The sequence below is a fragment of the Exophiala xenobiotica genome (genome assembly GCF_000835505.1).
Source record: "Exophiala xenobiotica strain CBS 118157 unplaced genomic scaffold supercont1.7, whole genome shotgun sequence".
Taxonomy (NCBI): Eukaryota; Fungi; Ascomycota; class Eurotiomycetes; order Chaetothyriales; family Herpotrichiellaceae; genus Exophiala; species Exophiala xenobiotica.
This window is the reverse complement of record NW_013562488.1, coordinates 3,484,880-3,508,713: the sequence shown is the minus strand read 5'-3', so window position 1 is coordinate 3,508,713 and position 23,834 is coordinate 3,484,880. Positions and strand designations below refer to the sequence as shown.

At 52.4% G+C, this 23,834-nt stretch overlaps 13 protein-coding genes across 14 annotated transcripts; 6 read left to right on the top strand and 7 right to left on the bottom strand.

Moving 5' to 3' along the window:
- Window positions 1-484: 484 nt before the first annotated feature.
- Window positions 485-1,666, top strand: PV05_12020 (uncharacterized protein; the record flags this gene model as incomplete). The annotated part of the gene is made up of 1 exon (XM_013455563.1): window positions 485-1,666. The coding sequence occupies one exon, from the start codon at window positions 485-487 to the stop codon at window positions 1,664-1,666; it is 1,182 nt and encodes a 393-aa protein (XP_013311017.1).
- A 282-nt stretch (window positions 1,667-1,948) lies between these two features.
- Window positions 1,949-2,611, bottom strand: PV05_12019 (uncharacterized protein; the record flags this gene model as incomplete). The annotated part of the gene is made up of 1 exon (XM_013455562.1): window positions 1,949-2,611. The coding sequence occupies one exon, from the start codon at window positions 2,609-2,611 to the stop codon at window positions 1,949-1,951; it is 663 nt and encodes a 220-aa protein (XP_013311016.1).
- Window positions 2,612-3,227: 616 nt separating this feature from the next.
- Window positions 3,228-5,132, bottom strand: PV05_12018 (uncharacterized protein; the record flags this gene model as incomplete). Its single annotated transcript, XM_013455561.1, has 2 exons — window positions 3,228-3,927; window positions 3,985-5,132. The coding sequence occupies 2 exons, from the start codon at window positions 5,130-5,132 to the stop codon at window positions 3,228-3,230; spliced, it is 1,848 nt and encodes a 615-aa protein (XP_013311015.1).
- A 106-nt stretch (window positions 5,133-5,238) lies between these two features.
- On the bottom strand, window positions 5,239-7,253 carry PV05_12017 (uncharacterized protein). The gene has a single exon (XM_013455560.1). The coding sequence runs from the start codon at window positions 7,150-7,152 to the stop codon at window positions 6,073-6,075; it is 1,080 nt and encodes a 359-aa protein (XP_013311014.1). The 5' UTR covers window positions 7,153-7,253; the 3' UTR covers window positions 5,239-6,072.
- A 110-nt stretch (window positions 7,254-7,363) lies between these two features.
- PV05_12016 (thioredoxin reductase) lies at window positions 7,364-8,805 on the top strand. Its single transcript, XM_013455559.1, has one exon. It carries the CDS (start codon window positions 7,639-7,641, stop codon window positions 8,713-8,715), a length of 1,077 nt encoding a protein of 358 aa, XP_013311013.1. The 5' UTR covers window positions 7,364-7,638; the 3' UTR covers window positions 8,716-8,805.
- Window positions 8,361-10,337, bottom strand: PV05_12015 (uncharacterized protein). The gene is made up of 3 exons (XM_013455558.1): window positions 10,235-10,337; window positions 9,756-10,187; window positions 8,361-9,706 (listed from the first exon to the last, which is right to left on the bottom strand). Exons 1-3 carry the CDS (start codon window positions 10,283-10,285, stop codon window positions 8,885-8,887), a joined length of 1,305 nt encoding a protein of 434 aa, XP_013311012.1. The 5' UTR covers window positions 10,286-10,337; the 3' UTR covers window positions 8,361-8,884.
- A 432-nt stretch (window positions 10,338-10,769) lies between these two features.
- Window positions 10,770-11,774, bottom strand: PV05_12014 (uncharacterized protein). Its single transcript, XM_013455557.1, has 3 exons — window positions 11,704-11,774; window positions 11,258-11,655; window positions 10,770-11,209 (listed from the first exon to the last, which is right to left on the bottom strand). Exons 1-3 carry the CDS (start codon window positions 11,728-11,730, stop codon window positions 11,032-11,034), a joined length of 603 nt encoding a protein of 200 aa, XP_013311011.1. The 5' UTR covers window positions 11,731-11,774; the 3' UTR covers window positions 10,770-11,031.
- Window positions 11,775-12,119: 345 nt separating this feature from the next.
- On the top strand, window positions 12,120-13,096 carry PV05_12013 (mitochondria fission 1 protein). Its single transcript, XM_013455556.1, has 4 exons — window positions 12,120-12,265; window positions 12,324-12,342; window positions 12,395-12,488; window positions 12,541-13,096. The coding sequence occupies exons 1-4, from the start codon at window positions 12,247-12,249 to the stop codon at window positions 12,868-12,870; spliced, it is 462 nt and encodes a 153-aa protein (XP_013311010.1). The 5' UTR covers window positions 12,120-12,246; the 3' UTR covers window positions 12,871-13,096.
- Window positions 13,097-13,196: 100 nt separating this feature from the next.
- On the top strand, window positions 13,197-15,406 carry PV05_12012. Of its 2 annotated transcripts, XM_013455554.1 has the most exons (4): window positions 13,197-13,676; window positions 13,727-13,960; window positions 14,033-14,142; window positions 14,189-15,406. In XM_013455554.1, the coding sequence occupies exons 1-4, from the start codon at window positions 13,557-13,559 to the stop codon at window positions 14,973-14,975; spliced, it is 1,251 nt and encodes a 416-aa protein (XP_013311008.1). In that variant the 5' UTR covers window positions 13,197-13,556; the 3' UTR covers window positions 14,976-15,406. The 2 variants fall into 2 exon arrangements, with proteins under 2 accessions (XP_013311008.1, XP_013311009.1); XM_013455555.1 differs by having other exon boundaries at window positions 13,727-14,142.
- A 706-nt stretch (window positions 15,407-16,112) lies between these two features.
- Window positions 16,113-17,912, top strand: PV05_12011 (uncharacterized protein; the record flags this gene model as incomplete). The annotated part of the gene is made up of 1 exon (XM_013455553.1): window positions 16,113-17,912. One exon carries the CDS (start codon window positions 16,113-16,115, stop codon window positions 17,910-17,912), a length of 1,800 nt encoding a protein of 599 aa, XP_013311007.1.
- A 1,198-nt stretch (window positions 17,913-19,110) lies between these two features.
- On the top strand, window positions 19,111-20,587 carry PV05_12010 (uncharacterized protein; the record flags this gene model as incomplete). The annotated part of the gene is made up of 3 exons (XM_013455552.1): window positions 19,111-19,311; window positions 19,360-20,288; window positions 20,395-20,587. 3 exons carry the CDS (start codon window positions 19,111-19,113, stop codon window positions 20,585-20,587), a joined length of 1,323 nt encoding a protein of 440 aa, XP_013311006.1.
- A 166-nt stretch (window positions 20,588-20,753) lies between these two features.
- On the bottom strand, window positions 20,754-22,263 carry PV05_12009 (uncharacterized protein; the record flags this gene model as incomplete). The annotated part of the gene is made up of 1 exon (XM_013455551.1): window positions 20,754-22,263. The coding sequence occupies one exon, from the start codon at window positions 22,261-22,263 to the stop codon at window positions 20,959-20,961; it is 1,305 nt and encodes a 434-aa protein (XP_013311005.1). The 3' UTR covers window positions 20,754-20,958.
- Window positions 22,264-22,570: 307 nt separating this feature from the next.
- PV05_12008 (uncharacterized protein) lies at window positions 22,571-23,600 on the bottom strand (the record flags this gene model as incomplete). Its single annotated transcript, XM_013455550.1, has 2 exons — window positions 22,571-22,761; window positions 22,829-23,600. The coding sequence occupies 2 exons, from the start codon at window positions 23,598-23,600 to the stop codon at window positions 22,571-22,573; spliced, it is 963 nt and encodes a 320-aa protein (XP_013311004.1).
- Between the last annotated feature and the right edge of the window lie 234 nt (window positions 23,601-23,834).

Genomic DNA, 23,834 nt, shown 5'->3' with positions numbered 1-23,834 from the left:
ACAAATGAAGCAGGTGCGCGGGGTCGGCAAGCAGGAGCAACTACCGGCAGTGCTACTTTCTGCGAAGACAGCCAATAAAAGGTCAGCCAGAGTCTCTCCAACATCACGAGGAATCGTGCTGTCGCCGGGAAACTGCCCATTGCGGCAAGGCCTCCGGTGGATCGCTCCAAGCACAGGATGTCATGATTCACCTTTGGTCCTTGTGCCCTTGTGGTCCTCGTGGTCCTTGTGGTCTTGCATCTGGGGATATACCCGAACAAGACTACGAGCATCCGGAGAAAAGCACGACGATCATTGCGGAGGGGACCTGAATCAATCTCGTCAGGTCTTTACACATGGCTGCCAATTGGTCCTTCTTCCAACATCCCAGCACACCACGCAGTATGCCATCGACCGACCTTTTGAGCATAAAATGTGCTCGAGTTCTCCCAGATTCCACTCCTCGACGCCGGGCTAGACTCTCAAAGCCACAGCTACCCGGAGAATGAAGGTTTTCGGTCCTTCCGGCCTATGGGCCTTGTCTCTTCTCTGCTCTAGCTCGTCTGGAGCTCCTCTCGACGCAGGCCACCCACAAGCTGGAATCAGTTACTTCAACAACAACACCGTGTTTCAGGCTCCGCCCAACTACACAGTCCCGGGTACACTATACGCGCGGACCGTCCAACTGGCGGATCTGTCTTTCCTGGCTACGTGGGAGAACTACTCGCCCGAACCGCCATCGGTCTACTTCCCCATCTATCGGTCGACCGACTTTGGCAAGACATGGAGCGAGCTGTCTCGTGTCCAGGACACCTCCGGCAACAACTATGGCATGCGTTACCAGCCGTTCCTGTACGTTCTGCCACAAGACTGGTCGACCTGGAAAGCCGGCACGGTCTTCTTGGCCGGTAGTTCGATTCCGACGGACCTGAGCTCGACGGACATCCAGTTGTACGCGTCAACAGACAGTGGCGTCTCATGGCAATTCGTCAGCAGCATTGCGAAAGGAGGTGAAGCCGTGCCGGATAACGGACTGACTCCGGTCTGGGAACCGTTCCTCATGCTGTACAATGACATGTTGGTCTGCTATTACTCTGACCAGAGAGACCCGGCTCATGGGCAGAAACTCGTGCATCAGACTACCACTGACGGAAAAGCTTGGAGCGATGTCGTCGACGACGTCGCATATTCCAATTACACGGACAGGCCGGGCATGCCCGTTGTCGCTCAGATGGGCAAAGGCTCCAGCGCGACATACATCATGACATACGAGTATGGTGGAGGCCCAGTCGATGGCGTCTTGCCTGTGAACTACACTTTCCCGGTTTTCTACAAGATCAGCAGTGATCCGACAGCGTTCCGGGCCGTTGAGGGCCAGCCGATTGTCACCAACGACGAGTCTCGAACGGTCCCAGTGAGCAGTCCATACGTGATCTACGATGAGAAGGAGGACATGATCATCGTCAGTTGTGGGACTTTGAGCGATGTCTTTGTCAATCATGCCGGAGGAGATGTTGGAGCTTGGGAGAGCCGAACGACAGGCGAGAGGGTCAGTTACACCCGAAGCTTAAGGATCATCTACGATCAGAGCTGGGAACGAGCGTTGCTTCTCGCGGGCGGTGGTAAGTTACCGCCGAGCGAAGGTAATGAAGTCACTGTGGGCGTCGTTGACATCCAGGGATGGTAGAATGGTAGCTATGGTTGTGATACCGGCTCCGGTCCAAAACTCTTTACATATCCCTCCTGGCTACAAAGGCACAGAACATACAATGCAAGTGAACGCTGTTGACTTCGGGTCGAAAGATGTTCTTTTGGTCTAGGTATAGCACCGATGCTGACCGTGTAATCCGCCATACGTTGATCTTCAAGCCATCACCCTTGCAATGGAATATCCCTACCTTTGCAATAGGTTACATCAACCCCAAAATTCCTAATTCTCGAAGAAAGTGCCAGAACAAGGCGTCGTCCTTTATTCCACCATCAACCTTTCGCCCGTCTCAAAATTGTAGCCCTCAATGGTCAAGTTATCGAAAGGAAATCGCTGGCTGTAGACTTCCCAGTGCGGCCAAGTCTGGGTGTAAAAGTCCCACTCGTCTTCATTCCGCGGGCGGAACATCTTGCACAGGTAATCCTTCATGTTGTAACGATTCATATCCATACCGACCCATGGTTCCGGGCAGCATCTCTCGGGACTCGGGATCCTGAAAATCGGGTCGTTTTTGTCGCACGTCGGGCATGCAAGCGGCTTGTTCTTGTTCAGGTCGCAGTAGCCGTTCTTGGAGGATCCATGGCCTGGCCAGCTGCAAAAGTCCTTGTGTTTGGCTTTCGCGACCAACGCGTCTCGCTCGCAGGTATGTGCGAGTTTAGGGTAGCAGGTGTTGACGGCTCGGTCAGTACGGAGCATGGCTTTCGGCCAGCCCCAGACGAACTCTTTCTCGCACCCTGCCAGTTTGAAGTCAGGTGGTTGTGGTGTCGGATACTTGGTCACGGTGACCGTCTCGGTGACATCTCTTGGCTTGACAGATTGTATGGTTGCGAACGTTGTTGGAAGAGGCGGGCTTTCTGGAAGCAACAATTGACTTGTGGTGCCAGTCAGGAGCAGAAGACTGGGGAGGAGTGTCGAGAGATACATCGTGAGGGTGGTCTCGAAGCGGACTGCGGGACTTGTGGTTTTCGTGAGGTACGCCTGTGTCAAGATACCGGAGTCGTTATTGATGCTGGGAACTCTTCGGATCGAGCAGCGAAGACGAGATCTTGAGTTTGGAGGCACAAGGAAGTCAGAAGTAATGTAGATGCAGATTAAAATGGCGAGCGACGAAGTGCCTCTTTATTCGTTCATCTTCGTGGAGTGCAAGCTTTCAAGAATTTCACACTGAGGACCTTGGGCAGCACTGTGAAAACTTCCACCTCGATGCCATTATGGTTCAGGCGATAACGGGACGAGCCACAAGTCGTATCGTTCGGTACCGCGGTGACTCAAACAGGTCTCAGGCAGAATTATTCGGTTGGAACCGAAGCAGATAATGGCGAACAAGGTTCACAACCTGTGAGGTCGTTTGAGGTGGCGATGGTGTCGAGACCCGACAACAAGCGATGTGAGGCTCAATTCTTCGATATTCTGCAAGCTTCTGAGAACACCAGTTGCTTGTCTCGAAGCACAAGGGTCCCAGAGTCCAGGATAACAGGATTTTCGCTCAGCCTATGCTCGTCTTGCGGTGACAATGTCCCTTCAAAGATATCCAAGCGCATTAGGCTCGCTGATATTCCCGATATTCAGCATCCCACATCTGAGCTTTGATCCAGTCCTCGAGTTCCTCGTCATTCTCGACAGGAATATCTGAAGCTTGTGCGAGACCTTCTTCGACAGCGGCGCGGATCACTGCCGCCGCAATTTTGACGCTGACTGGTCGAGCTTCTTCCACGTCTGGACACAGGCCTTTGTTCGGATCCTTGAACACGGGGGCTTCTTTTGCCAAAGCTTGAGTTGCTGCAACAAGCATTTTGTCTGTCATGAGCTTGGTGCGGGACAAAACCCCTCCAAGTCCAATGCCCGGGAAGCACACGGAGTTGTTGCATTCTGCAACTTCGATCTCCTTGTCATGGTATTTCACCGGTGGAAAAGGTGATCCTGTCGCGATCAGAACACGACCATCGGTCCATTTGACGAGATCTTCAGGTTTAGCTTCGTGTAGGCGAGTCGGATTGCTCAGCGGGAATATCAATGGTCTGTCCACATGCTTGGCCATTTCTCTCACAGCATCCTCAGTGAATGCGCCCGGTTTTGTTGATGTTCCTATTAGGATATGTGGTTTGACTTCGGAGATTATTGATTGTAGGGATTTGGTATCCTTGCCATCCCACTCAGTCGACTTCCGGGCGAATGGTTTTTGGGCAATGGTAAGCTTGTCACCCATAGAATCGAGGAGCAGTCCCGGCTTGTCGACACACCTGTGAAGGGCGCAAGTGAGCAAATGTAGACGTCACAAGAGCGACAAAGACACTTACCATATCTGATTTGCAACCTCCTCTTTGCTCTTACCAGCTTCTGTTGCAATAGCAGCTTGAACTTGCTCTGCAATGCCGGTGCCAGCCGATCCGGAACCAAAGATCACGGTTCTCACATCCTTCAGGTCGACTTCAGCCACTTTCAGGCCGGCCATAATTGACGCCAATGTCACACATCCGGTTCCTTGTATGTCGTCGTTGAAGACGGCCGTCCGATCTCGGTACCTGTCAAGCAGTCTTCTTGCATTGGTAAGGCCAAAATCCTCAAAATGAATGTAGGCCTTTGGGTAAAGTTTCTTCGCTGTGGTGACAAATCTTTCGACAAGATCATCATATGCTTCTCCTCGAACACGTTTGATGCGGTGGCCAAGATACAATGGATCATTCAGTAGTTTCTCATTGTCAGTCCCTACATCGAGGATGACCGGCAGTGTCCTGTCGGGATGGATCCCAGCGCAGATGGTCATAAGAGCCAGTTTGGCGACACTGATCAGGACACCTCCGATACCTTGATCACCAATTCCCAGGATTTCTTCACCATCACTGACGACAATATAGTCAACACCTCCATCATCTTCACCTGGGCGTATAAATTGGGCCAATCGTTCTTCGACTTCGTCTGGATGCTTGATGCTCAGAAAGCAACCGTCGGGTCTGCGGAAGATGCGAGAATAGTTCTCGATGGCGTCACCTTCGGTTGGGGTGTAGATGATGCTGAACATTTCTTTCAGGTGCTCGAGGATCAGTCGAAAGTAAAGGACGCTGTTCTGCTCGGCCATTGAAGTCATGAAGGTGTTTTTGGCCAGGTCATCTCCACGAGTGGAGTATTGCTGATAAGCTCTGTCGACTTGTTCCTCGAGAGTCTGAATATTGGTGGGAAGAAGGCCTTTGAGGTCCAAGTCTAGACGTTCTTGTGCGGTGAAGGCAGTTCCCTTGTTGTAGAATGGATTGTCCAGGAGAAGTCGTCCGTGGAGAGGCACCTTCAGCGGACCTTTGTTGGCGAGCGGGAGATGATCATACTTGCTCTTGCCGGTGGCCATGGTCGCCGATAATTGTTTGCCGAAATGGTTGAGAGCTAGCTTCGCTTCTGATGGAATAGATCTGCGTGATGAGGGAGATGCCAGTGTCGCCAGGAGAGAACTGAGCATGGCAGGAGAAGGGATTCTATAATAAAACAATCAACATTGAGAATCTGTAGATAGCCTCAAAGCTTTGAATGTTTGGCATTTCTTAGGGGAGATGAAGTGAAATTGATGAAGATGCAATGTCTACTGTGTATTGTCTACATCACGTCATGCTTGCAGGACCAGGAATTCATTTCCATGTCCGGATAGTTTCATCCGGATAAAGCCGAATGTTGACTTGACGACCATTTCCAATATATATTCTCAAAGAATCATAAAGAACCCTGCTGCCCCGGGGAAAGAGATGTGCATCTTCATGCCGACTATCGAAGCAGTCCAGTGACCACGACGAGGTACGTCTCCATCTTCGACAAATCTGCCCGCTGCTACGTCAACCCAAGGACTCGAGATGACACCACGACTTCGTCTTTAACAGATTGTTATCGAGAAGGCCCATCGTAGACCAGGAGATCCTCCCCCCATGTTGTCCCTTTCGTCTTCAATAAGCTGTCCGTCCCTGTCCGTATCCCTTAGCGCAGACGGCCATCCCGCGGAGTGAAGCAACATCAGCGGTGTGCTTCTTGTGCCGGTGAATTCAAGTTTTCTGCCACACCAACCTCCCAGTGGTTTATTAGTCAAAGTCCCCTAATATTCCTCTGAATTGGACCGATGGTAGAGGCCTCATGTCGCACTCTGCTTAGACCCAGTCTAGCAGTATGTGTCTGAGATTCCCCCTCGAAGGTAGGCCAATTTTGGTTGGTGGGCGGGGCCTCGTCTTCTACGATAGAGAAGGGAATCTTAGGTAGAGCAGCAGGTGTGAGCAGAGTCCTTGGCCCATTGACATTTTGCTCCCTAGATCTTTGAATTTTGTAGATTTCCCATCGATTTTTGTGCGTATGGTAGAACGGAGGGTTTTGTAGACCACAAACAGCTGGAGGAGGAAGCGTAACTCGTCCCTAAGTTCTTACGAGTCAATTTGCTGGAAAAATTGTCGAGCCTTCACGTTGATGACCATTGCGGCTTCGCTCAATGTCGAGATGGTCGGAACACCCTTCTCTAGCATCGGTCCTTTGTGCAGCATACCATCGTCATTCTCTCGCTGCAAAAGCAAAGCTTCTACTGAGGCTTGTGTCGCTCCGACATAGTCTTTCTCATACTCGTCACCAATATGAAGCCACATGACCTCTCCTACTCGATATCCTAGACTCCGAGCCATAAGATCGGCGTATTCTGCCGGATTTGACGGCGACGACGGCCTAGAAGTACTAGTCGCTCGGAAAAGGGGCAACAAGTTCAAAAGCCGTCTACCCATGTCCCACATGGCTGCGTCTGGTTTCTCGACGCCCACCTCGTAACTTGTTGTCAGAAAGTCGATGTCACTGTCAGGTTTGAAGTATTTCCGACTAGAATCAAGCTCCGCATCATACCGGCCTGCCTTGACATTTGCCCACGATTCGCTCAGTTCTTTGCCCATATTGATGGTGGGTGTCTCGGAAAGGCCTACCCGCAGGCCCAGATCCATCAGGACCAGACTGACCCGGGGGTCGGAATTCGTGATGACGCCAGTGACGACAAGCGGACCATCAGGATCATTGAACTCACGCTTCAAGGCACCAAGATGGTCAAGAAAAGGCCGAACATCGGGGTAGAGCTCATAGGCCGCGCCCGAGGAGAAATGGTGATATAGTTGGACTCCTAGGTTGGAGGGAATTTCATCTTTGTCGACCAATTCGCCGAATGCTCGGTTGACCACTTTGGTCCACCATTTCTCAGGGTTCTCGAGTTTCGACTTGCCATAGTTTGGATATACCAGGTTGTAATGCTTGAAGGCCTCCTTGAAGGACTTGTTCAGCTGTGTCGGGTCCACATGGGATTTCAGGCCACAGTTCTGAGCAATCTTGATATACTGATTGGACACGGGCTCCCTGAAGCGATACAATGTCCCCAAGGCATCGAGCGAGACGACGAAGACAGGCACGCGAGTCGGGTTGGTCATGGCCCTGAGGAAGTTTCTGAAGGGCTGACCAGCTTGAAACAGCGGCATGCCTGCCGCTACGCGACCTGGCCAAGGTGGGATTTCTAGGATTGTTCAAATTGATGTTGATGCCGTGATCAATCGCACGAGCTGTCGGATGCGTGATTTTGAAGGCTTAGCGGTGATGAGGATCCCATGAGGGTCCCCTTGCATTGTTTACCTCAGCAAGCCAGACAAAACCCCGGCCAATTTTTACGATTTGCAATCGATACCCTCTCCGTGCCTCTCCTCCCACCAGAATTTGGAATTCTCGATTTACTCTTTCTGTGTGCATATATGATCTACTCCCTCCTTTGACTTGCGAACACTTTTCTTGCTAGACATAAGCCTCGTTCATTCAAATCAGTCAAACTGTTTTCTTCAGCTTTTCGCCGTCGCGCAGCTAACTTCCCCCTCCACTCCTCCATCAGTCTTTCTGTCGCAGCAAGCTCGATCCTCCTGCAGAGACCCCAGTCGCCAGCGATAGCTCGATCATTCTCCTCCTCCCTCGGCGCCATGGCGCCACCTCACACAAAAGTGGCCATCATCGGCTCTGGGCCCGCCGCCCACACGGCCGCCATCTACCTTTCCCGAGCAGAATTAAAGCCGGTCATGTACGAGGGCATGCTGGCTGGAGGCACCGCGGCGGGCGGCCAGCTGACGACTACGACGGACGTTGAGAATTACCCGGGTTTCTCCAAGGGCATCGGGGGCTCTGAGCTCATGGACGAAATGAAGGCGCAGAGCGAGCGCTTCGGGACCGAGATCATTACCGAGACAATCACCAAAGTTGATCTGAAACAAAAACCCTTCCGGCTATGGCGTGAATACGAGGACGGCGAGACCGACGAGCCTGCACATACCGCCGATGCGGTCATCATTGCTACAGGCGCCAACGCGAGAAGATTAAATCTGGCGGGAGAAGAAACGTACTGGCAGAACGGCATTTCCGCGTGTGCAGTTTGTGACGGTGCGGTGCCTATATTCAGGAACAAACCTCTAGTGGTCATTGGCGGCGGAGACTCGGCGGCAGAGGAGGCCATGTTCCTGACAAAATACGGCTCACATGTTACTGTGCTGGTTCGAAGGGACAAGCTGAGGGCGTCCAAGACCATGGCCAAGCGGCTCCTCGCCAACCCCAAGGTGACGGTCAAGTTCAACCATGTCGCGGTCGAAGTACAGGGCGAGAACAAACCCCGAGGCCTGATGACACACCTGAAGATCAAAAACGTGAAGACTGGCGCGGAGGAAGTGATGGATGCGAATGGACTATTCTACGCTGTTGGCCATGATCCCGCAACAGCTATCTTCAAGGGCCAGGTCCACACAGATGAAGATGGATATATTGTGACAGAGCCGGGCACAAGTTACACGAGCGTCCCGGGTGTATTCGCTGCTGGCGATGTTCAGGACAAGAGATACCGACAAGCCATCACCAGCGCTGGTAGTGGATGCATAGCAGCGCTTGAGGCCGAGAAGTATCTGGCGGACCTCGAGGATGACGAGCTTAGCATCGAGAAAGAGAACCAGGCCAAAAAGCCAGAGACCAACGGGGAGACGGCTCCAGAATACCGGTCGAACCCATTGTTGTGATCTCCTAGACATAGACAATATACAATCGGGAGCATCTGCAAACTCCATACATGCATTGATCTCTGCCCCTTGGCTGTATGTGAATACAAGAATTGTTTTACATTTTCTGGAGAGTCGTGACCAGCGCCATCGCTATGCGCAAAGGTATAGTACAGTCCAGCCGCCAAGATCATCTCCTTCTCAGATACCACGCAAAAGCGCTGCTGTTAACCGATTCGGTGAAAGGTGTTGGCACCTCAGCCAGGCCCGGCCTTGCCACAGGATGCCTCAAGTACACCGCCGCACAAATCTTGTGGTTCACTTCCAAGAATCGGGGGATGAAGGCGAACACGCTCATAAAGTCCCGTGGCACCCACGGTGTTGCGTAGGGCTTCGAATCGTCAATGGGATTTTCCTGCATCGAGCGCAGGGCTGATAACAGTTCATTGTACTCCTCGTCGTTCAGACTGGGTCGCTCTGTACTCGCCTTGGGTCCTTCCTGTGCAACGGATGTGAGATCTGCGGATTCGGCCGACGCTGCTACCTGGGCTTGTGCGGATGGTGGCGAGCTTGTGCCCGCTGCCTTGTGCTCTCGTCTGATTTGCAGCTGCTCTTGGATTTCTGCCAGTTGCGCTTCAGCGCTCCCAGTTTCGAGCGTCGTGGATTTGGATTTTGACAGTAGTCTTCGAATGGCTCTGGAAAAAGCCCGCAGTTCCTGTTTACGTTTCCCACCCAGATCTTGCTTTGCCGATGTAAGGATAGACTTTGCTTGGGCCTTGAGTGCTTTCAGGACCTCCCGAGGATCCTGCTCGACTTCTACCTCTTCTTCGGGCTGCGTCTGCTTTTCCACGGCTTCTGCAGCTTCTTCCGAAGCAGCGTCTTCTCCTTCTCCTTCTTGTTCTGTCGCCTTGGCTTTCTCGGTGACTTTCGGTGCACCGGTAGCGAACATAACGCGTTCCGGTAGAACCTGGAACATATCTCCTGGATTTAATTGGTAACCTGGGTATCGTATCTACAGAAAGTTAGCATTGGCCAGTAGCTGCCAACACCTAGGTGCTCACCTGTTTGCCGTTGACCTTAACTGCTCCATGGATCACAAATTGTCTTGCCTGACGAGAACTGCTTGCGAACATTGCCCGAAAGATGGCGGTATCCAACCGTCGCTCTAACGGAGCATAAGTCATTTGCATATAGGGAACCTCCTTTTTTTTGTCGACTCGATTCCGCCCTCTAGTATCCAAGCCTGATCCTCGTCCAGCAGATTCAAGAGAGCCATCGTTCGATGCGAGGTATCGGGCGTCCATGGGTATCACCGACCGAATTCGCCTATCGAACATACGCACCCACTGCTTCTCCCGGATTTGTTCGCCATGGTAACTGCGGGACATTGATTTTGATTGCCATTTTGTCCTGAAGAAATTGAGGACTCTGCCTACATCTCTTAGCCGCGTTAGGTTGTAAAGGTTGTATTTGCTCCAGGATTGCCGTATTTTCTGAGGGACTGTTAGACCGGACAGCTAACCATCTGAACATAGCTCACCGGACTTCTTAGATAATTGAGTTTCAGACGAGTGGTAGCCCTGTTACGCATCGTGGGCAAGATTGCGCTATATTGTTTCCGAGCGGTTTTCCTATCGAGAAACTTTTGTACGATTGAAGCTGCGCTCAAATGTCGACACGCCTGTCGGTGGCATGTTTTTCCGCGTCCGAAGCTAACACTTACCTGCAAGCTGAGTGGTTGCTGAGTCTTGGCATGAGCGAGTACCTTAAGCCTCATCATGCCTTTATCGAGTAGTCCTCGCTGCCAGACTCACACTTGCTTCTTTCTTATAAGGTACTTGGTTAGCTTACCTGTGCGTGGTTCCCGGCCCCTACATTGCGGATCACAAGCTACCTCGTGGGCATTGCGAGAGCAACACCGTTCAAAGCGGACTCCCTACATTGCACATAAATGTTTGCAGTGGTCCGCTGAATGAGGCCATGGAACTGAGCCCGGTAGGTGCCCGTCTGTCTGACGATTCCACGTGGCGTGCCATGTTACAGACAAGCTTTGGTTGGACAAGCCTTGCTCATCGCCAGAAAGCGGCTGTTGCTGTGCGTCTATCCAGCTATTGCAGGACTTGACGGGACATCGATAGAAATTCCATTTGTGACTTAGGGCAAAACAGGCTTCGAAGAAGCCGCGTGGATAGGATAACTTCCCCTGACTGTCGAGTCAACCACTCTTACGTCGGAAGCGCTATTCTGTCATAGACTCATTGCCGTGAAGGCACAGTACCTAGGTACTCAACCGGAACGCCACGCTCAAAAGCAATCTTTCTCAAGCAAAAAGCAGCCTTATCCTTGCATTGTCTGCCAGAAGTAGTCTGCGTAGAACCACTTTGAGAATCTCGGATCAATGTTTACCACATGCACATCCCCTTTCTTTGTGTTTCCGATGGTGGCTTTGTTGTAGTTGCCTGCTTCGTCTTGTTCGAGCGTGATTCCGAGGGATCTATACAGCCAGAGTCGCAGACTGCTCAAGTCAGTATTCCACATCTCAGATATAATGATACACACTGACATTGTGGGATCATCGGCCTCTCGCGCACGCCGCGAATTCTCGTCCCCTTCTACACCCTGCTCTTCGAGATCCGCCAGACGCTGCTTTAGTCTGTCAAGCTCCGCTTCCAACCTCTCACTGTCGGCTTCTAACTCAGATGCGTATTTTGCAATCCTAAACTTTTTGGTATCAAGCTGAACAATTTCGCTTGCGTGCCTTCCGCTGTCATGGCCCGCGAGCACTTCTCGTCGCTGAGATTCAAGAGTTGCCAGTTGCCTTGCCAGTTTTCTCAGCACTGTGTCTGCATCTCGAATACGTAGATCTCGCGATTGTTGTAGTGTAGATAGGGAGTCGTTGACACGCGACAATGCGGCTTTGTCCGGTGCAATGTTGAAGTTGGAGACAGTGGCGCGGATGAGCTGCAGACGCGATTAGTAGAAGCGACATACGAGTCAGACCAAACTCACCGCAGCTGGATCCTCGTCGAGTAACATTCTGGTTGAGCTGAATGAGGTTATCAATCGTAGGTAACAACGCGTGGTGCAGCGCAGGCAAGATGGGTTTTGGTGTCTCCAAAAGTTGACGTGCTTTGTTACCCAGCAACGAACTGCCGCCATCCAAATGGTAAACATTTCATTGTTGTCAGACAAGAGTAATCTGGCGATTCAACGCCATCTGAGGGCTAGTGGCGGACTCTAGCTCGGTCTGACAGTTGCCATTTTCTGCGTCCACAGGGCTCGCCGCTTGGGTGCCGGCCTGGAAAAGTTGCTCTCCGCACCAAAGACGTCACGCGCATTCACGCTTGTGCTGCGCCTAGGTTAGGTTAGTGAGCCACAAGTGACAAGAGCCTGCGAGCCTGTTAGGTGCCTGCAGCCACTGTGATACAAACGCAACAGGGCTCCGCATTCAGATATCCAACTTGAAATACATATCGCGCAACTGCCGTTCATCTCACCTGCAAGCTAATTCTTCAGTATCGATAACCTGGTTAACATCATATCTTGTGCGCGATGCCGTCGAATTTACCATGTAAGCCATTGCACTGTCTGACCCCGGCTCGAAGCATGTGCGCTGACTCGTCGGACAGATGCTGCAGATGCAGAAAGGTTTGCCTGACAATCCTCGAACACTTGATAAGAGCTAATCAGAGAGTTATAGTCCTCTGAAGCCTGCCGAACTCCAAGTCCTCCGGGCACAGTACGAGAAAGAAGGCGACTATGTCGGAGTGCAGACGAAGTTCAACTACGCCTGGGTGCGTGACATCGTCCAAAGTCGTAGGCTGTGACGCTGACAGAGGCTCTCAGGGATTGATAAAATCGAACCAAAGAAGCGAACAGCAACTCGGCGTTCAGCTACTATCAGACATATTCAAAACCACACCGGAACGGAGGAGGGAATGTCTATATTATTTGGCTTTGGGAAACTACAAACTAGGCAACTATGCTGAAGCAAGACGATACAACGACCTATTACTGGAGAAGGAGCCAGGAAACTTGCAAGCTGGTAGCTTGAGACAACTGATTGACGACAAGGTGTCGAAAGAGGGATTAATGGGCATTGCCATTGTGGGAGGCGTTGCGGTTGCTGCAGGAATTGTGGGCAGCATGATAATGAGAGGTTCACGAAGAAGATGATGGGATCGCTGAAATACTGTGGCGGGCTTCAACAGGTTCAGGTTTCCTCATCGTGCGTTGTACAAAATAATATTTAACTTCATCTCCAAGGAAGTGCAACTTATATTCGGAGCCTGGCGTGAATGTTTGGGGAACGCTTCAGAATGAAACAGAAGCATGTATACGGAGACTCGTACACGCGTTCCTTGAGAAGTACGGATACCGTGGTACCATTGTCGACGGCGAGAAAAAGACAGCAGCTCATCTGCTGAAAAGCCAGATTTGAAGAACTAGGTTGGCAAGTTGGCTCTTCTGATTTCTTTCTTGTCACTTGTTATTTTATCGATAAAGCATCGGCAACCAGCGAGCAGCAATACGTCAACTGCGCTCGCTCGTTCTCCGCAGTGACACCTGATTCCACGGTTATTAATTATCACCACAGCCTGTGTTCGCCCTCCAAACATTCACCACGCCCTTCCCCCTCGTACCGCCTCTACTTGCTCGAGACCTGGAAAGACGCCTTACTGAATACTCTTATTATCATTCAAGACTGTCGTGTTCGCCGCCGCCACCTTCCCCAGATCATAGACGAAACTCTAGGCTCCGCCACAGTTGGCGTATGACGCAGCCTCAGCTGCTACACGCGCTGGAATTATCAGTCCAGTAGCCCAGACAATTGCCATTTTCTCCCTTCTCAAACACCTCCTATGGCCGATTCGGGGCGCATAACAGGCGAACGGGTCTTCTGTCATCAATGCAATAATGAATGGGAAAGAGCGCATGGCGGCTTGATCTGCCCAAGGTGCGAAGGCGATTTCACAGAGATTGTAAGTCTACCAACGACTCCAACGAAAGTCATGCTCATGGATGCGAACAGCTAGACCCAGAGACAGAGCCGGACGTTGGTCTTCGCCATGGACCCTCCATGACTCCCTCTCCGCCACCTTCGCCCCCCTTACAACCGCTGTTCGACCACAACCCTTGGGCCGATGACCTGGACCCCGATCCGCGCAACAACTTCACCACTTTCGAATTCACGAGCAACAATGGGGGAGGCAGAATATCTTTTAGTACGAGAACGTTGCGGACTGCCGGCATGGCACCCATGAATGTAATGGACACCCTTGATGAAGACACTGCCCACGATTTTGATAACATGCTTACCGATTTGCTGCCACCGCAGGCTCGAGGCATGCCTCCACCCTTTGGCAATCTACATCCATTCGGAGGATTTCCTGGCGGAGCGTTTCCCAGAGATCCGCATGCCCCCGTGCAGCCGGGAAACCTGCAAGAGTAAGTTTGAGCCTTGTAGTGGTCTACATTGGACTGACCTTTTTAGCTTGTTCGGGCTGATCCTGCAATCAATGCAACCTCCGACCATGACTCGTGGCGAGATGGACGACCGTCGTGGACAAGACCTCCCACCTCATCCGTTCGATCTCCTGCACCAACTATTCAACCCGGGAAACGCACAACATGGCGACATGGTCTTCAGCCAGGAAGCATTTGACCGTGTCATGTCGCAGCTTATGGAACAGAACAACGGAAGCAATGCACCACCACCCGCGTCGGAAGACGCCATCCAATCGCTGGGAAAGAAGAAAGTGGACAAGGAGATGCTGGGCACCGAAGGAAAGGCTGAATGTTCGATATGTATGGACAATGTGGATTTGGGCGACGAAGTGACAGTCTTACCTTGCAACCACTGGTTTCATGGTGACTGCGTGACAGCCTGGCTGAAGGAACACGATACATGTCCGCATTGTCGAAACCCTATCACGAACTCCGATCAACGACAGCAGCCAGGATCTTCACGGCGGAGACCAAGTCGACGAGCGTCATCCGTTTCGAGTCCACGCGGTTTCGGCCCGGAAGGGAGTCGTTATAATCCAGTCTCGATCCCGGAAAGCCCCAGTGACTTACGAGAAGCACGGCAGTCTTACTATGGGAGGAGAAGAGATGCAGATACAGAACGTCCCGTGCCCATTCGACAATCAAGCGGTCAATCTGGACCCCGACGACATAGTACGAGAACTGGCAGTGGAGGTAGTGGGGATAGTAGGAATCATCACACTAGTGGCGGCGGAGTTACTGGATGGATCAGAGATCATTTGCCGTTCTCATGATGGCGAAGGCCTTCGATGAACATTCAGAGCCTGTACGGCTTCGAATATCATGGCGCATGACGGCCAGAGATCTGTCGTTGATTGCAACGCAACGCGCCTTTGCCGCCACAATTCGGGCGGGCGGGCACCCCCAAGCCTTCTCTCTCAGGGCACAGGTGTGCTGGCTGATGAAATTCCAGCCGACTCCTAGTCCCTCTCCGCGGCCTCCGGAGCTTTTGACTCGGGACATCAAGGTACTTCAGGCCGATATGGTGAGGTGGAACGCTTTGTTTACATACTAGAGGAAGTCCAAACTACGAGCGGATAGATTGGCGATTCGGGATAGCGTTGATGGCGTCGAGGATCATAGAACCAGGATCACATGACTGGGAGATGCCGAATCCGAGTTCTTTCACATGCAAATGCCATCCACCTGATCATCATCATCGCCCCTCGGACAGAATGCACCGTTGACACGGTACCCATAGTGGTTCGGAGGGTTCAATCGTCAGACTCTGTTCCCTTGAATATGGCAGTCGCTGTCGAGCCACAAAGCATTGTCAGCTGTCGTTTGAAGATCCCTCTCCTCCTGCCCTGATCTTTCTTTGTCCTTCTGTATCCGAGCAAAGCACCAACGGTCTGTGCTGGCGATGGCGTTTGGTTGTTTTGGCGAATTCATTCCAGTGCACTCACCCATCCCTCGAATCTTGCTTGACTAAGGCATCCTCCAAGTATGATAGGTATGCCTGGCTGACCCCTCAACCACCGCGGCCTGCTCGTACTCACCCATCCTACAGACCATGTGCTGGGCCGACCATCGTCGCAATTCCGCAAAGTCCAGGTCTTTGCGGTCGTCTCGTTCTGGTCACTGTACCTCCTGAGGTATGCTTAACAAGCATGTACATGGAAACTCACTGACCCTACTCCAGAGGTGACAAACATGGCCCTCCGATCATTCGAAACCTCTCTCAACGCTTATCGAAACGAACAACCGTATGGCAGTCGGTTGTCGTTACTCTCCTCTACCTATACATTTGCCGTAACTTGGCCAAAATCTTCAACCTCGAGTCGCCCGAGCCTCTTGCGAACTTATACAATCGCTCGTACTTCCGAGCCACATGGATTACCACGGCCTTGGACGCGGGCTTCTGGACTGCCATGAGAATTCGGAACAAGAGACTAAGAGACCTGGCCTCCATGATCTTCACAATATACTACCTCATTGCTGCGGAACAAGCCGATGAAAAGGTGCGAAAGGTACGGGCAGTCCTGACTGTGGACCATTTGAGAGTATCGTGGAACAAGCCAAACACACCCTATCTCAGATGGCTTACCGCGTTGATGAGACCTCGATTCTGCAGATACAAACCTAGGAGGATCCGTATCCCACGACCGAAGCAATCCAACTACAAAGAGCCTGTTGTGGCGTGGATGTACTTCGACGGGTCCCTGGCAGAGCTGGAGAAGCAAGACAACCTGGTGCTGGACATTCCAGGAGGGGGTTTTGTTGCGATGGACCCGAGGACTAGTGATGACAGGCTCCTTGCCTGGGCAGGGAGAACAGGACTGCCTGTCCTCAGCCTGGACTACCGAAAGGCTCCAGAATATCCATACCCATACGCCTTGAACGAATGCTTCGATGTGTATACACAGGTTATTGCCACTCGAGGACGATGTATAGGGATGAAGCCAGAGACATGTCCCAGGATCGTCCTTACAGGAGACAGTGCAGGTGGCAATCTGGCCACTGGGACAACCTTGATGGTCATTCAATCCAATCAGACAGGAAATTCACGAGGCATATTGCCTTGTCCAGCAGGTCTGGTCCTGCTCTACCCAGCATTGGACATGAACATCAGCAGTTGGATGACTGATGATCAGATGGCATTGATTCGCAATCCAAGAACAGCCAAGAAGTACGAGAGGTTCATCAAGAGGAAGAGTGAGGACATTGACCGTCGTTATACGCCTACGACTCCCAAGCCTTCGGATCATGGGGAGAATGAGCCAAACTTTGACTTCTTCACGCCTAGGGACGACGCAAGCATGGAAAAGCCGGCCATCGTTCGTCAAAACACCGATGTGGAAGCACAAAGACAAACAGTCGCTGCTCTAAAACCTCAACCCCTCAAGACCAGACTGGCGGTCTCGTCCATCATTTCATACTTTGGCGACCGCATCCTGACACCCGAGATGATGCGAGCCATGATCATACTCTACGTCGGTCCATACAACCGACCCGACTTCACAACCGACCACCTGCTCTGCCCCGCGGTTGCTCCTGAAAACCTGCTTGCGAAATTTCCCAAGACGTATTTCCTCACTGGCGAACGAGATCCTCTGGTCGACGACACCGTCATCTTCGCTGGGAGAATACGACAAGCCAAACTACATCTTTTCCGTGAGAGACAAGAAGTTGGGCTGGAGAAATCTACAGCCGAGTTCAATGAGAAGGACCATGTTGAAGTCACCCTTATCCCTGGTATCTCTCATGGCTTCGTCCAATTTGTGTCGGTCTTTCCCGATGGATGGAAACATATCTTTCGCTGCGGGAATTGGATCCAAGAAACCTTTTCCAAGCCACCGCATGCATTCGAGGGCCCAGCCATCGAGTCGAGGTTGAGAAGTGGAACACTTACACATGATTCTCCTGGCAGCCTTGAACTAGCTTCAACGCAGCTACGGCATCATCATCGGACTCCAACGGGCGAGAGCATGGACGATGATGCTCCGCTGATCATGTCGTCCATTAAGCCGGAAGAAGGTAAAAGTTCGCCTCAGAGGTCGAATGGGGCGGCCAAAGAAAGCAGTTGGCAACGTGGGCGAGCGACAGAGGAAAAGCCCAAGCCCGAGATGACCAGAAACAAAAGTCTGACTTCGCTTGGTAGTGAAGAAGACCTGCTCAAGCGACGGATGAAAGGCCTGACGGTTGGATTGTTAGGGAACAGCGATTCCTGATGCCATTATTCAATGGGTCTTTTGTTGCCTGTGGGTGTAGGCCTTGGTCGAGGGTTGGTCTAGTTCAGCCAAGGATCAATCACCTGGCAAAAGTCGTCGAAAAAGCGACATGGTTTCCGCTTGAGATGCTTACGCTTCCTTGGCTCCGTTCCAGCAGCTTGGAAATATTGTCAGCCGCAAACACGGCTTGAACATGTCTTTTATGTCACGTATGTCCTGGTTGGTCCAGTGATTGGGCCACCAAGGACTTGGGAGCAAAAGCTCGACTCAATCGAGATCACAGCCTTTTACGAAGCCAACAAGTGCCTCTTTCGGCCTCTCGTCGTCCTTCAGTTCCCCCGTTTCCCAAGATCGTACTAATGCAGCCACAGAAATGAGGCTGAGTGTCGCTTACATCGCAATCTCTGTGCCTGCATGGCCCCCGACAAATGCCAACTGTCACTATTGACGGGCAGATGCATTAGCGCACCTTTGGACGACTTATAACTTCGGCGCATGTCTGGGGTAGGTCCTGTGGCCGTTCACGGTGCTTTTGTAACTTCATGCTTGCTTGCTTTTTCAAGCCACCAAATTCTTATTTCATTCCCGTTGTCCGATTCTCGCCTCTGAAAGCAGATGGCGAGCAATGCCGAGACCTTCAAGTCTTCCTCGGCTATCTGGACGAATGACGGAAGGCCTTCCAAGGAAGAACGGTCCCACCATGGAATGATCTCTACCAATTCCTTTCAATCTGTCCTCGTATCCTGGTCTATTCCTTCGCTTCTGAAGGATCGAGGATGAAATATCCAGCTGAGATGTTAGCATTTCCAGCGGATCCAGCGACCTTCAGCATCTTCTGGCAAGGACTGGGCCCTGTTCTCGACGGCAGAACACGAACAGCAGGCATCCTTATCGGGCCCAGACTGTCCCTAACATGGGAAGACAGTCCTGGGCGATGATGGAAATACGAGGCCTAGCCTTGCTAGCCATGTCGCATCCCCTTCTGTTCTCTTGCACTGCCTGTGCCCATCGTCCGTCTGATTGACGCACGGAAGCCATGCGAGCAGGCTATTGCTCAAGTCCAGCTACGATCTGACCCCCCGACTCCCCCTACGCCCTCGGTTTCTTCTTTTGCATTGTACCGTTGTTTGCAGCGCTGCTGGTAATTGCAGGCCGTGGTGGACTACCAGGAAACCGACAAGAATATTTGATTCCAACAATGAGGTGGACGTTCATTGCGTTGTCGAGCATAGCAGCACTAGCTCTTGCTCAGGACAGCACATCTACGGACTTCTCAGCCGCTCCCACCGACTCCTCTGGCTCTGCTGCCACGACTTCATACAGCAGCGTGGCCGTCAGTAGCACTACGGAGACGAGCACGACCAGCGAGCCCGTAACACATACGATTGAGGTTGCAAAGGTTAGTGTCGCGACGGTCTACTACCACCACGTATTGACAAAGTTGCAGGGAGGGCATACCTTCGTGCCCGATGTAGTGCTCGCGGACAAAGGCGATACGATTGTCTTCCTGTTCTATCCTACGAACCACTCCGTAGTACGCGCCGAATATGGCTATCCATGTATACCGTACGAAGACACAGGCGTTGATAAAGTCGGGTTCTTCTCCGGCTTCAAACCTGTCGACGCCATCCTTCCCGAGCCACCGACGTGGTCGATCGTGCTCAATGACACAGACCCGATCTTCTACTACTGCGGCGCCCCGGGGTCGTGTATCGATTACCAAATGGTCGGGGTGATTAACCCGAACGCCACGACATCCTTGCAGCAACAGAAAGATCTTGCGTCACAGTCACAATTCATGCTTCTCCCCGGTCAGCCGTGGCCAGAAGAAGGTGAAAATCCCTTCACGACGACAACTTCCGCGGCGCCGACCAGTTCGCCGACCTCTGCGCCAGCTGCAACGAGCTCGGCGGCGGCAGCGCCCACCTCCAGCTCGAATCACTCGAGCTTGTCCCCTGGCGCCATTGCGGGAATTGCTATTGGTGCCGCAGCAGTCGTCCTCGCGGCAGCTGTCCTTCTATACATCTGCGGCCGGAAGTCCGCACGCCAAAGAAACAAAGCCAAAGAACCGAGCAACGCCCATGGGCCCGCGAACATGCACCAGATGCCCTACAACGCGCACGTGAGCATGGCGCCATCGTACATGGATCCGACCAAGCACATGTCCCTGTACAGCAGCGTGGCGGGCGTCTCTCCAGCGCTGCCAGGCTACATGCCATACCACGACCCGAACATGTCGCCGCCCATGCACGGCGCGCCGTTCCCCATGAGCGACAGCCTCGCTTTGGCGGCGGGCCAAGGAAGCGACATTGCTGCGAGCCCGAACAATGCGAGTCCCAACCCGATGTACAGCGCTCCGGCCTATAGTAGTGCAATGTAAGTGACCCATCACCCTCCCGCACTGTTTAGCAGTCACCCAACCTACTACATATTCTTCTCGAGACCCAGATATAGCATGCTAATCTACATACCGTGTGAGCAGGAACTATGGTGTTCCCGGCATGGCCCCACCGATACCCACATCATCGCCCGTCCCAATGAATGTCCATGAGATGCCTGCTTCGTCGGACCCGAGCCAGCAGCAGCATCTAGGCCAACAGGGCGGTGGCTTTCCAAACTCCGTCAACAGGCAGTCGAGCGTGAGCAAGTCTAGCGGCGTGGAGAGATATACCTGAACGAGGCATTGCCGACTTGTCGTCTCTGCGGTACCGAATAGTTTGCTGGATTCTGCGCGGAATTGATTTCACCTGACTATATGTGATTTGGATGTACTTTAACTGTTTTCAGCACGAGAAACGACGATTTGGATCTGCCCCTATACCTAGGTATTCGCCTACCGCCCCAGTAGCTGCCGGGCAGTGTTGAGCATTGAATGTGTATATCTACTATAGTAACAGCACATCCGATGATGTCCCTCGGGTTCCTCATCGATCCGACAAGGGAGTGACGAGACATCGCAAAATGCACTGACATGTCCACCAGATCACTGTAACAAACGCTGCTCCAATCCCCAGGACATTTTCTGTCTTTCCTATTTCTAAACAGGTCAACCCACCTCTCCCAACACACTCCCACCCATCATGCCAAACCCTAACGTGCCCGCCCCTCGTCTCTTCCTCAATTCGTTCGTCCTGCTCACCACCTCGCGATCAAAACACCACCACCACCCCTTGAACACCTTCTCGCCGACCTCCCAATTCCGTCCGTCGTAGGGGTCCGACCCACTGATGCGGACCCCCTCGTTCGGATCCTCAATGTCGTACACGAACTCGATCAGCGCCATGGGGCTCTTGGCTCCGGCGGGACGAAACTGCGGCGGTTGGTTGAGGACGTGGATCAAGCGGTCCCGCACGCTCGGCCAGGGAAGGAGGTCTATCAGGGGATGGTGCGGGATGGCGAGTTGCGCGGGTGTCGGGCGGAGATTGGGTGGGAGGTGGGAGAATTGTTGAAGACTCAGACCCAGGCTCGAGGACGTGGCCAACTTGGTCGTCGGACAGGAAGAAGAAGAAGAAGTGAAAAAGGGAGAAACCGAGGACAGTGACCATATGATATCTTGCACGTTTAGGCGGTGCGCGATGGACATGCAGCCACGAAGGAGGGCCAGTTCGGGCATTTCGAGATGACATTCGTCCGGGAATGTGTACTGCCCTGACTGCATACTAGTATTTTGAGCATGGTGCCGCGTGCCTTGAGATGTTGGCGATCGCGATCGTGATTGCGAACGGCGGTGGTCGTCCTTGGATATACCAGTACCAGGAGCTTGGTCCAGGGTAGGATCGGTGAAGCCGAGCGAAGGCAAAGACCAACTTGTGCTTTGGTTAGAGGAGGATGAGGAGCGCGTCGTCTCGGATGTCGACGGACTGTGGAGAGGGGGAACGAGGATGGGCGAGTCGAAGAAATCCTGGTTATCTATGCCCAGGGCGAATGGATTCTCGTCGAACGTTGCAAAGGGGTCTCCCGGATCGATAAATATCTGTGCCGTGTCTGAGTCAACTTCGAGCTGTTGAGCATGTTGGAAGAATGATGCGCTCAGATCTCCGTGGAATATCTGACCGTCCAGGACGGGCGTCTTTCCATTCCGCAGACTGGGGACTGACAGAGTCTGATGTAGGACATCCTGTGCAGCGCAAGGCTCTGCTGCATTTGTGAGAGTGTCTCGTGGGACCTGGTTAGATTGGGTGGCGTTATTGGTTTGTGCTTCGAGTTGCTTGACGTGCTCTCTCTGTCTCTGCCTGTACCGTCTCTGAGCTAGAACGTTCAACACCCGCTTCCGTTCCGCGGCATCTTCTCCAGGACAAGGAACGTTCAAGTCGGTAGCTTTTCGCTTACTTTGGCCTCTAGTCGGCGGCATTGCAAATCCTGGACTCGAAAACAGGTGAGGCTGCTCAGTTATGTCGAGACTTTCTCAAAAATAGGTGCAGATGTCGGGACAGGACACGAGAAATGTCCTTCCAAGGGGATTGAAACCTTGGCTGTAGCCGTGAGAGGATCATGCACAGCAGAGCAGAGCAGTAAGAACAGTTCGATGGACAAGCGTCTTATACCCAGATCACTGATCTGGCGATGACCACGAGGTTCGCCTTTTGAGCCGAGATACATAACGTTATGCGAAAATCAAGAGTCCACAACGGGAATAGGTAAAGATATAATGGGCCCAATCATGGCCCCACGCTTTGCCCTACAGCTGGACTCCCGCATCCTCGGGACGCGAATACGAAGTCGAGGATATCTTCCAACACCTGATTCGCATGAGTCAAGTACAGCCCGTGAGCTGCCTTGTTATAAATCTTCACACGTGCTTGCTTTGCGAGTTGCGGGATAAGACTTGCACTGGCTTCGGCCGGCATGCCTTGTGTCAATATCATCAGTCATCTCTGCCAGGCAATAAGGGATGACCCCGGATGACGACGACTGACCTTGATCACTGTCCCCATGTAACACCAGCAGCTTCACGTCATTGTCATTAAGCCTCTTCAGATCCTCGGTGAAGTCTCTAGTGGTGATAATTTGCACACATCTTTCGATAGCGAGAGCGTCGGCCTCAGCCACAATCCATTCGAACTTCTGCAAGATCGTTTCTGGGACCTCAATGCCGATATTGAAAGGTACCCCGAAGACTCCTGGGATAGCTGCTCGCGTAAAGCCGACTCGATCCTGACGGAAACCGGTCAAGATGGAATCCCACAGTTCCCTCGAAGGTGCTTTGGGATTTGCATCAGTTTGGAGTGGGAGCGGTAGACTCGGTCCTACCCAGATGAAGCCCTGGCATCGTTTCTTCAGGTCATCGTCCATCGCCAGGTATGCCAACAACGTCTCCCCACAGCCCATGCTTGCAGCGACAAAATAGAAACTCTCAAGTTTTGCATTGCGGATCAGCTCCACAGTGTCCTGGGCAAAGGTGTCGTATGTGATGTCTTGCATCCTGTTGCCTGTCCATTCGCTTTTGCCGAAGCCACGACGGTCAGAAGCAATACAGCGGACGCCGTACGTCTCACACAGCTGCAACATTAGATGCTCATACATACGGTGAGACATGGGCCAACCAGAGATGAACACAAGGGTTATATCGGTCTTGCCGAAGTCCTTGGCCGGGTCTTCCGTTGGTTGGAAACGAGGCGGGTCAGCAGCTGGAGCGAAATCCACATAATGTAAGAGGGCTCCGTCAAAGGTCGAGTAGACAAAAGGCATGACTGAAAGCAGCGAAAACCTTCGAACGCAATATTCAGTGCAGACGTATCTGGGGATGGAAGTAGAATGAGATCCAAGGGCTTCTCGTGGCCTTTATCTCTGTAGATGGCGCTGCATCCGATGCCATAACGTTTTACTGAACACGTTATGCAGCGGCACCAGGTTGCTCCCTCATATAGCATACCTGAAAAGCCATAACCGATCAAGGTAAACATGAATTTCGTATGTAGAGAT